General features: G+C 33.7%; 1 protein-coding gene across 1 annotated transcript; it reads left to right on the forward strand.

Moving 5' to 3' along the window:
- Positions 1-6,191: 6,191 nt before the first annotated feature.
- On the forward strand, positions 6,192-9,112 carry LOC112288849 (ras-related protein Rab7). Its single transcript, XM_024533499.3, has 6 exons — positions 6,192-6,432; positions 7,046-7,172; positions 7,462-7,608; positions 7,868-7,948; positions 8,112-8,257; positions 8,384-9,112. Exons 1-6 carry the CDS (start codon positions 6,380-6,382, stop codon positions 8,448-8,450), a joined length of 621 nt encoding a protein of 206 aa, XP_024389267.1. The 5' UTR covers positions 6,192-6,379; the 3' UTR covers positions 8,451-9,112.
- Positions 9,113-12,631: the final 3,519 nt, after the last annotated feature.

Raw genomic sequence — 12,631 nt, forward strand, 5'->3', positions numbered from 1 at the left:
TTATTTGTGGAACAACTATTGAATGCAATTTTGTTTGAAGAATCGCTTACTGTAAGTACTTCAATTTCTATTGCTATCCATTGGAAAGCACTTATTCTCCTTTGTTGACATATTGTACCTACATTACAATATCAATGTTTAAAAATGGAAGATCTAGCCAAGCTCTGGAAGAATCTTAAATCTAGATTTGATCATAAAAGATTGTTTTTCTTCTACGTACATGTCATGATTGGACACATTTATATGTCTTGGATTTTTTTAAATTAAATACTTTCAACAATGAAATGTATTGTATTGTCTCAAAACTATGATTATGTAAACAAAGCATCTATGAAGAAGAAAAGATTGAAAAAACTCTCTCTACGTGTCTTCCTACATTTGCTGTGCTTGCACAACAATATAAGAATGTGAAATTTCATAGTCATCCTGATGTCATGTCCTATCTACTTCTTGCAGAGAAACAAAACAAGCTACTCTTGTAGAAGTTTGTTCTATTGGAATCATGGTTCCAAAATCTCATGCACTTAATATTCCAAAGTCTAAGAAACAATTATGCAAACATGGAAAAAAATGCTCATAAGTACCAGGTTAGTATCTATAAGGTTCACTATGGAATTATCTTTTGAAATAATATAGATTCTCGATGTCTCAATCATCCATGCCAAAGAGAAATACGACTCTCTGTTATAGATGATGTAAAATTAAATATAATAGGAAGCTGGATTGCAATCCGGTATAAACCATTTATTGTAACAAAGGCTTTTTCTATAACTTTATGGTTTTGATCAAAAACCAAAACCTCCCACCTATCTAGAATTGCAATTGAGAGGTGATAATCATTGGCATGCACATCTCGGTAGCTGATCAGACTTTGAAGTATTGAGGGTGCAAATATTACATATTTACATTTTATGATAGGGCTCGCAAGAAATTTTACCATTGTTATTCTCTCTTAGAAATGAAACGCATTTTTTCCAGCCATAGTCATCAAATTTGCATCTACATGTCTTAAAGACTATGCTCATAATTCCATAGTGAACCTATAGATACTAACCTGGTACTTATGAGCATTTTTTTCCATGTTTGTATAATTATTTCTTAGACTTTAGAAAATCCATAGTCTTAAAGATACTAACTTCGTACTTATGAGCATAGTCTTTAAGACCTGTAGATGCAGATTCCATGGAATTATGTCATGCATGTATACAAGGCAAGATGATTGTTTGGCCTTCAATTTAAAAACTCCCACAAGAATTACCACCAATGCTTGAAAGGTTGCATAGTAATATTTGTAGTCATATTAATCCAATATGTGGACCATTTCATTATTTTTTGGTCCTTCTTAATGCATCAGGCAAACAATCACATGTTTGATTATTATCATTTTAAAACATGGTATTTGTTAATCTTATATCTATGCTTATTTATTTTTTAGCAAATTTTCTTGATTATCCTATCAAAGCATTGCGTATGGATAATGCAAAAGAATTTACATCAAAGTCTTTTAATGAGTATTGTATTGAAACAAGGATTTAGTTGACATATTGTGTTCCATATGAACATACTTAAAATGGACTTATAGAGTCATTTATAAAGCGTATATAACTCATTACTCTACCACTTCTTCTTCATATAAATTTACCTGCATCTATGTGGAGTCATGCAATTTTGTATGCAGCAGCATTAATATGCCTCAATCCTTCTTTTCTTGAAATTATTACACCACAAGAGCTCATTTCACATCGTGTTCCAAATGTATCTCACCTACGGATATTTGGTTGCCATATTTGAGTTCCAATACTAGAACTTCAATGGCATACCATTGGAACTCATTGGAAAAAAATACATATATGTTGGTTTTGATTCACAAAGCATTATTTGTATAGTTGACCTATCAAGTGGCACATTATTACATATACATTTTTTAAATTATTGTTTTGAAAAAAATATATTTTCATCTCTTCTAGAAAGAATATTTAATCAATAAAGAAATATAATAATTATATTTGGAGCACCAAAAATATTTACAATGAATCCTGATTCTAGAACATCTTTGGCTAAAAGTAAAATTGCCAAGATTTTGTATCTAAAATGGATTGCAAATGAAACACCTGATGGCTTCAATGATACACCTCAGATTATAAGAGTTTCAATTAATGAAGCTCAAAATGAACTTGCTCATATTGCAATACCACTAACAAATATACCTTAGATTAAAATAACAACAATTAAAAGGACTCGCAAACTAGATAAATAACCACAAAAGAAGAAAACTATAACATGTAGTCATTCTTGTATCATTTTTATGGAAATTCTTACTAAATCTACAAGACCATCAATTAATGACAATTTATCCATGCACATTGTACCTTCACCTCATGCTATAGAAAATTTTGAAATTAGGAGGAATAAAATCAAATTGAGTACAAAATTATTTGTTCTATATTGTGGTACAAATGATCTTTGGAATAGACCATCTATTATAATAGATGAATCATTTGCATTCACGATAGTAGAAGCTCTTTCTTACAAAAAATCACATCTTAAACCTTAAACCATTTAGGAAGCGATGCGTTGCTCTGATTGGTTAAAATAAATAATTGCCATCGAGGAGGAGTATACTTCTTTGCATAAGAGAAAATTCTTTGGTCCAATCGTGGACACTCTTATATCGCATCTTGTGGAATATAAGATGGTATTAATATGCAAGTGAGATGCTAAAGGTCAAATAATCTACTATAAAGCTCTTCTTATTGTTGAAGGATTTATCCAACAATTTGGCATTGATTATGAATCCACATATTCTTCAATCATGGATTCAATTATATTCCAATATATTATTAGAATGGAAATTCATGCCACCCTTTAGATGCATCTTATGGATGTGGTAATTACCTATTTATATGGTTCACTTGATGCAAATATTTATATGAAAGTTCTACCTAGTTTAGAAACAAGAACTCCAAATATACTCGCTCAAGACAATATTGTGGTATTAAATTATGTAAGGCCCTATATAATCTAAAAAAATTTGGATGCATGTGGTATCAACGTCTCTAAAATTATTTAATTATAAATAATTTTATAAGTAATCAATTAATTCCTTGTTTATTTATTAAACAAGATAAAATTGATTTTATCATCGTCGCTGTATATGTTGATGATCTTAACCTAATGGGTACTAGATCTGCATGCATTGTAGCTATTAACCTATATATATGTGAATTTGAAATGAAAATGCTAGAAAAAAAAACTTTCTATATTGGTCTTCAAATTATGCATCTCAAAGATGGTAGCATTTTTTTCTATCAACCAACATATATTAGAGAAATCTTATGGAGATTCAATATGATTGATGCTTATCTATTGTCCACACCAATGATTGGATGTGGTCGTCATGGTTATGATCCATATCATCTATGCAAAGAAGAAGAGGAAATATTAGAAGAACAATATCCATACCTTATAGCAATTGGAGTACTTTTATATTTAGATACATCTACTAGACCAGATATTGCATTTGTAGTTAGTATTCTTGCAAGATATAGTACACGTCCAATACTACAATATTAAAATGGTGTCAAATATTTACTACATCATTTAAAAATTACTGAAGATTTGGGATTATACTACACACGATCTATAGATCCAAAATTGGTTGGATATTTTGATGCATGATATAAATCTGATATTGCAATAGCTAAATCTCAAACATGCTATATATTCTTAAGACATGAAGCTATAGTATCATTGAAATCAGTGAAACAAATTATATCTGCAATTTCATCCAACTATGCAAAAATTATTGCCTTATATGAAGCATCTCGAGAATGTATTTGATTGCAATTAATCGATAAAGTCATTCAAACAACTTGCGGATTTTCATATGATGATTCTCTAACTATCTTGTATGTAAATAATAGTAATTGTATTACACAAATGCAAATTGGTTTCATTAAAGAGGATAGGATAAAACATATTGATTCAAAGTATTTTAGTTATATCCATAACTTAGTTATTGATCAAGTACTTAAGATCAAGAAAATTGAATTTGTAAATAACCTTGCTGATCTCTTCACCAAAGCTCTCCTTTTGTGCAACCATCACTGACTTATTTATGGCATTGGCATGCGGCAACTTGCTTTTCTTGAGCAAAAAAGTTAATAATGTTGTAGTTTTTTTCCTTCATCTATGGATTTGTCCTTAAATATAATAAGATTTTCTTAGATAAGATTTTAATGAGGCAGCAGTTATTGATCTTGTGAGATTACAGAAAAGTATAGATCATAATTCTATGCATATAAATATTATAACGAGCAAAGAGGAGTGTTGAGAGCATTAAATATAGTTGACGCTCTCCATACTATTTATTGTAGCTTTAGTGTTTGGAATGTAGTGGGAAGACATTGTTTATCTTCTCCCCTTCTCTTTATATAAGAAAAATAACCCTATTAATAAACTCACTTCTTGTGTGTGTGTGTGTGTATTTATATATGTATGCATATTACTTCTAGCTACTATTGTCTCTTTCTCTAAAATATTCTCAACACCTTTGAAATGAAACGGTATGAGAACATTGCTTTATTGGTTTATCTTTTCACACATGATGGAGTTATTTGGGAATGTATAAAGATGAAGGGAGAAAAAACAAACACAAAACAAAGAATTTAAAGATACAAAATGTGAATCTTAAAATATGATTTTGGATTTAAAATAATTTTATACATTTATGGTATTGAGAATTATTAGATTGAGGTTAACAAACAGTCAACTTGTTAAAATAGACTAAATTTTATTTTTCAATCTTAAATAAAACTATTACATTTTGATATCTACACAAACAGTAATGGAGTTTCTATTTTTGATTGTATGTATTGTACTTTTATTCTTGTATTTATTCATTTAAAAAATTAAATCATCATTTTTCTGCATTTATTTTTATTTAATTATGTAACTTCCTGTAATCGATTATTTTTAAGAATAATTGATGTGAGTGCAGATGATTTCAACTTTAAATGTATTCGAAATACTTGTGCAGACAATAACTTGTGTGATTGGGTTTACGATATGCCACACAACTTCATTAAAAGTTACAACATTGTTTTAAAATCTCTATTTTTAATTTTTTATCTTTATTTTTAAACTTGTGTGTTACATTCTTGGTGAATAGCATCCGGAAAAGACACAAGTCAAATCACAACATGAATGTATGTGTGTATGTATAAAATAGAAATGAGTTTTGAAAAATGCAGAATACTCTGTATTTTAATCATGCTTGAGATAATATATAATAATCCTCAAAATGTGATACTAAATTATTATTATAACATTAGATGATGTTACTTTGTTTAAGAAGTGAGATATTAATAAGGATTATTGATGTGTAACAATATACAATACAAAAAACCTTACATTAAATACGTACTTCAAAATAATTTATATATATATATATATATATATATGTTGTTAGCAATGTCTTGTTTGGAACACTAGACTTATGAATACATTATTACTTATTACTGAAAATAAAATATTTTTGGGTTCAATTCTATATCATAGTGACTATACAATGCTTCACATTGCATTATTATTTAACACGATTTAATTCATTTCCTGAAATATTTTTATTGATGCTTTGTAAGAATGCACCTTAAGAAATAAATTGATATTAAATTAAAGAATTTTTTAATCAGTTCATTTTATTACATAAATGTGTTCTTGTGTTCTTCTCTATTTTATTCAAAGTTTAAAAAATGAACAATTTTTTTTGAAGGCAACGTAGAGCACCACAAAAAGTCCAATTGAAGAATGAACCAATCAATCCATGCCACAACACAAGTTGTTTCAAGGAGGCGCGTGGAGTTCGCAGCTGGGCTGGGGCCCAGTTGGGGGCTAAAATGATCCAGCTGGCACGGCCAGCTCACCATCAACGGACGGCTCGGACGGGCTGGCGCAGAGCGACCGAAACCTGGCCCAGCTCTACCCGCTCCAGTCCGCCCGGGCCGTGGACGAGACGAGAAAGCCTGTCTGTCTCTGTGATGCGTCCTCTGCAGGTATCCTCCTCCTCCGGTACCAGACCCCACCTCTCGCAGCTTTTGTAGCGTGGCACTCTCACATCTACCCTTCACGCCTCACACTCTCGGCCTTAAGCTGTAACCCCCCCCCCCTTTGCTGTTGTACGCTCGATTCCTCACCCAACGCACTCTTCCTTGTAGAATTTGATGCACTACAGCCGCGGATCTCGGTTTTCGAAGAACAATTTTCATCGAGAAGCTCTGCTTGGGACCGGGGAGGGAGTCGTGAAGGAAGGCGTGATTTGGAGCCAGGGCAGTTGTGAGGGTTAAGAATTGGAAGCAGGAGATTGGAGAATCAGTCTGCGATGTCGGCCCGCAAGAGGACGTTGTTGAAAGTTATCATCCTCGGTGATAGCGGGTATGGTAGTGGAGATATATGTCATTTTATGGTGTTGCAGGCTTTAGGGTGAATAGGAACCTTGTTACAAGCGTTTGGATTTTTTTGTATCAGCGGGGAGAAGTGTATCCGCGAGAGGAGATGACGTCGAGGGGGCTCATGGTGCAGATGTTCTGTCGTCCGTTTTGTCTGAATTTCATTCCTATTCTACTGGTTGGCACCGTGGTTATGACATGAATTTATTTGTCCGTGGTGCTGCTGGTTTTATTTTTATTTTTTGTTGATTTGTTCCCTTGGTGATCGGCATGGTTCATTGTTATTAGAGGTGTGGATCTGTGCAGTTGGGTTTAGGATTAGGGTATCGGTTGTTTACTAACGTGTTGAATTCGGCATTAAACGCACGAAGTAGCATCCACGTTGTTAGGGGAGTGGATTTTCTAGCGATCCTGACGAATGCCGCAGAGTAATCTTTGAATATGTTCGTTAGGAGCATGCATTCGCTTGATTTCTCTGTGAACACTGCGTCTTACTTTCGAAGCATGCCTTCGCTCTTTCATTGTCTAGTGCCAAGCGTGAAATCTGTGATATCCTCTGTATAGTTGAAATCCTGGTCTTCTTTGTTTGGTGATGACAGGGTTGGAAAGACTTCTTTGATGAATCAGTATGTTAATAAGAAATTCAGCAATCAATATAAGGCCACTATTGGGGCAGACTTTCTAACTAAGGAAGTGCAGGTTGAAGACAGACTTGTTACGATGCAGGTTAGTCTCCTCCTTTTTCGCAAACGGAGCCCAGATGACTGCTTGTAGTATGGAACTGATTGAGCATCTATTGGCTCCAGTTAGATGGAGAAGGCTCTCAACTACTTGGTTGTCTCCGTTAGTGACATTTGATTTTCAAGTTTTCACCTGTTACTTTCGCTACTCACTGATGCCTATGTGTGTCTTTGGAGATATTCGTCTCTAGAAGAAAAATTCGTTTCTTCAACTCTCTTGTCCTAATGCCCTAATGCGCCAACAATTCCAAGCTATTTTATTTTTTTGAGTGCAGATTTGGGATACAGCTGGGCAAGAGCGGTTTCAGAGTCTTGGAGTCGCCTTTTATCGTGGTGCAGATTGTTGTGTTCTTGTCTACGATGTGAATGTTATGAAGTCTTTTGATAACCTTGACAACTGGAGGGACGAGTTTCTGATTCAGGCAAGTATTATTTTATATCATATACAAAGAGCTTTGTGATGAATCAAGCTTTTTATGGAGTACGTCTGGCTTTCATGTATTCCTCTTTGAATATGTTTTCATGCGCTACATTCCCTTTTTATGTGAAATATGTGATCATTTGTGTTTTAGAATTCTGTTTTGTTGTGGTTTAAGCAACCTGGTTATTTACTGATTCACGGTCACCGTTAAGGAAGTATGGTTTCATTTTCTTTTCTCACACAAGGCTATATTACTTCAGGCAAGCCCATCCGATCAGGAGAACTTCCCCTTTGTAGTACTTGGAAATAAAGTGGACGTGGATGGTGGCAATAGTCGAGTGGTAAGCTTATTCAAGTCTTATTTTGGGTTCAACCCTCAAATTCATACAGCAAAGGACCATTAGATCATAATATATCCATCGATGGGCCCTGGAGCTGAATTATCCTTTTAAACTCCTGCCTTTGTGAAAACCTCATCACCTCTGATTTCTTTGGACTGCACAGGTCTCCGAGAAGAAGGCCAAAGCATGGTGTGCAGCGAAAGGAGGCATCCCCTACTTTGAGACATCAGCCAAGGAAGACTTCAACGTGGATGCTGCATTCCAGTGTATTGCCAAGAACGCATTGAAGAACGAGACGGAGGAGGAAATGTGAGTCAGTCTTGGTGTTATCAGTGACCATCGCGTTTGTGAAGGGAGTGGAATGTGGAGACGCAATGGAACTCGCTGAGTGGAGGAGTGGTCTGACTGAGTGTGATGTTTGGCATGTGGTTGCAGTTACCTGCCTGATACGATCGACGTGAACGCCAGCAGGCCACAGAAAACTTCCGGATGCGAGTGTTAAGAGTAGCGGAGTTGCTGCGATGGGAAATGCCAGGGTCTGCCAGGCAGATAGAGGGTTGGTTGATTTGAAGACATCCATGGGGGAGAGAAATGCCTGCGTGGTGATTGAACATGAATCTATCACTGTTGGAGGAGAAGGTGTGTCAGACTACTGGAGCGCAAGGTGTGTTTGACGGCAATGCCACGTCGACGTCGCAGCTCATTGACAATAGTTGGGACATTGTGGAGATTTGTTGTGGGGCTATATCTATTGGTATCATCGTCAAATGGGACTGTTGATGGATGGTCCAATTCGACTAGTAGCGGGTTAGTGAAGTGGTATGCAAGGTATATTATCATTAAATGGAGCATGAATACAAATGCACGCAGTTTGTGCATCCAGATTAGACGAGTGAATGAAATATTTGATGACGCTCAAGCTTTCACTCTTTGGAAAGCGCTCGATATTGGGAGATTGGGTCAGAGATTTATTTTCTTTCCAATGTACACGTTTCGGGCCAAATTCTAGTGACGCAGAAAGCATTGAGCATATATACAAGTAGAAAACGGTATTATGCTATTTTTGTTATTATAGCGAACACTTCCATTTGCTAAAAGTTTGTGTACTACGAGAATTGCGCACACGTTACAGAAATAAGCAATTAAGCACATGTTACCACTCAAGTGGATGTTGCATTATGGAATGAAATGAATTAGTGGAAAGGAAACAATTGGTGCCTCTCACAGATTCATAATGCAGCATTGTTTTCATTGTTAATTGGTAGTTTAAGTTAAATAGCTCGTCTTTTTTTCATTTTTATTTATCATGGATTTAACTTCCAATATTGTAAATAGTATTAAATGAACAGGTTGATATTATCTGTCAGTTTGAAAAATCACGAATTTAATATTATCATTTAATAAGAAGATTGTGAGATGTAACGATGCAACTAACAATCTTTAATGCCTACGGCATAATCACGAGCACGAGACTAGTACGAGAAATTTTGGATGATGAAGCTGAGGAGGCTTAGGGGGAAAACATCGTGAATGAATTATGAGATCGAAGGGGCTAAGTCAGAAATCTCGTGTGGAAAACACTGGACACACTGCACCATGGATGCTATCCAAGAGTTTGATCATCGTCCCAGCCGCACTCCCTCCTCAGTCATAACAGTGAAGAAACCTAAACTAATACCACGACTCAAGAGAACCAAAACAAAAGTACAAAACAAGTCATGGGCAGACACATTAAAGTCGGGTGGTCAGAAATCTCGTGTGGAAAACACTGGAGTCACTGCATCGTAAATGCTCTCCGTTGTGATTCTCATCGTCCCACTCTAGACACGTTCACGCACTCATTCACAACACCGATAGGAAACTGTTACCCACTCACAACTTCAACAATGTAGAACCTTATTCAACCTCCAATACCACGCTCACGTAGAGAAGGGCTGGTTGGAAGGTTCTCTCACGCAATCTGTGCGGCCAATAAACTTGCCGGGTGCTGGGATCTCTCGGGCACACAGCTCGGCCACCGCATCAAGGAAAACACTACTTCTTCCGCTTACTTTACACATGGCACAGTACACTCTAACTAAAACCCTAGACAAAGCGATCAAACAACGCATTCAACCTCAGAAGACTCCCAAGACGAAAGCAGCACACGAGGAAACATGAATTGTGACGTCGCCAAGTAGGACGAAGAGCTCCTTTGTATGCGTAACTCGAGGTCAGAACCCTAACCCTATCAGCCCCGTCCTATTGGGGTGAGATCGGGATATATACCCTTACTTCACGAGTATACCCTGACTATACGAAGATACCCTTCGTCCTCGTAGATACCCTGGCCTCAGTCGCAACAACCTGAAACATGTGCATCAATCGGATCGCTCAGCCTTGCGAAGCCAGATCCCATTCACATGATTCGATACTTCATAATAAATATATTTTCACATTTGCATGGCGCGTTTTTATTATTTATAATTTTTAAAAATATGGGTTGTGCAAAAACGAGATGGCATTTTAAATGCATGATAAGATTAAAAAAAAAATTTAAGTAAATGTCACCTTTTTCGTTCCCAATATATGATTAGTTCGTTGAGAATATCCATGATTCTCTATGGAATGGCATGTTCTCATTTTGATGTTGAATAGAGATTTATACAGTTCCTATTCTGAAGTATGGACTTGTAAACTTGGAGCTGCAGTCAGCTTTTGTTGTGCATGCTGTGATATATTATGCGTATTTTTATTCTTGTGTACATCTTCATTATACAGGAGCTCTTTTTTGGGAAAATCATTAATGAATTCCGTTAAGTTTATTGAATAAAAAATCAGTATACCTTACTGTAACTTTTTATTCTGAAAACTAATAGTGTAACAAATATAAATGAATTTAGATGAAATTTTGTGTATGTAGATATAAATGTCCATAATCCTATTTTTAGACACGTAAAAAACTAAGACACTGAAATAAAGTATACGGTGTGTGTAACTACAAATAGCATGCACCAATAGACGAGTGATAACAAATTACAAACATGCACTTTACAAAGGTGATATCTTCATGTTAATAGTCGTTAAATTGAATCAAAATTATTGCATTCCTAAATATATTTGATGTTTCTCCCATATTCCAAATATATAAAATAATTTGTGAAAAATAATAACCTCTCTAAATGATATAAAACTATTCAATATTATATGTATTAGTATGTTAATATTCTACCTTATGACAATCATTTCATACTTGTGAAATATAGACCGGATTAAGTCAATAACGTGGAGTTGGTTCAAGTTGGGTAAATTGGAATTTGTGCCGACATATTATTTTCACTCGAATCTTACAAACTTTTATTGTTGATTTTTTAATAGACCCACTATTATTGTCCTAGAATATAAAAAATCTTAAAACAAAGATAATGTGTTTTGTGATTTTTATAGTTTTTTTCTCATTTGATTAAATGAAAAGTTCTTTATATTTGTTCACATTGATTTCAATTGTTAGTTTATTTTAGTGGTATTTATCTATATTTACTCATTTTCATGTAAATATCCTAATCATAGAAATCTTTTATATCCTCAAGCCAAGAATGACACAAAACACTTTTATTTGGTGTAGGTGTATTTGTTGCAAACTTAACTAATTATTGTTGTGTAAGTATCTTACAAATACAGTTTGAATTATTTGCTAAAAAATAATACATCTTGCCTTTATATTTACTAGCTAACATTAAAGTTATAGAAAAATTGTTTAACAACCACAATACTCATTAATTGTTATACTTAAATATTTTAATTTTATACCATAAGAAAAAAATAAAAATATTATTTTCTAGACTTCCTTTTAAAAAAAAAATAAAACACATATTTTATATTTTTAAGATATAAAATAAATAATAATGATAAATTAAATAATTAAAAAACAAGTTTGTGTGTATATATATATAATACAAAACTCTATGATTTTGTATTAAAACATAAATTTTTAATCTAATTAAATACAAATCTACGGATTTTAGAATATTAAATATGATTCTGTGCACTTGAAGTGTAATAAAATTTACCAACAACATAACTTTTTTTTTTGTTTCTTGTTTTTATTTTTATTTTTATTTTATAGACTCAGTAATATATATATATATATATATATATATATATCCCTTGTTCTAAAGGTAATAAGAAGTCAAATAATTTTAACATCATTTTAGTATTTAGTTTTGAGCAAAACTTTCTTACAAAACCGCTTGGTAGGCACTCTTTTATTATTGTGTGGACACCTCCCTGTGCCACACCAACAATACACCACTATTATTAGTTTTTCAACAAGCTAGATACTAACAAAGTAGAAAGATATTAAAACAACAATAAAAAAGAACAATGAATGAATATACATATATATTAGCATCATAGAAGTTAATCAAAGCAAATTAAACAAATATAATAAAATAAAGGTGTCCTTATAAATATTCTGCTGTGTAGACATCTACTTTCATGTAATTGCTTTATTTAGGTTATATATCCATAATTTTTTATGTTATGAGTTGTTGTTTTTTTTGTTGTTGTTTGTAGCATTCTTCAGATGCAACTTGTTGAAGAGTTTATATGAATACTGAATTACAGATGTAACAAAAAGAGGTGTCATTACAATAAAAAGGAAGTATCTATCTAGTATGTCTTCTTGATAGCTTTATAAACTAC

Source organism: Physcomitrium patens, chromosome 11 (assembly GCF_059467195.1).
Source record: "Physcomitrium patens ecotype Gransden chromosome 11, ASM5946719v1, whole genome shotgun sequence".
Classification (NCBI taxonomy): Eukaryota; Viridiplantae; Streptophyta; class Bryopsida; order Funariales; family Funariaceae; genus Physcomitrium; species Physcomitrium patens.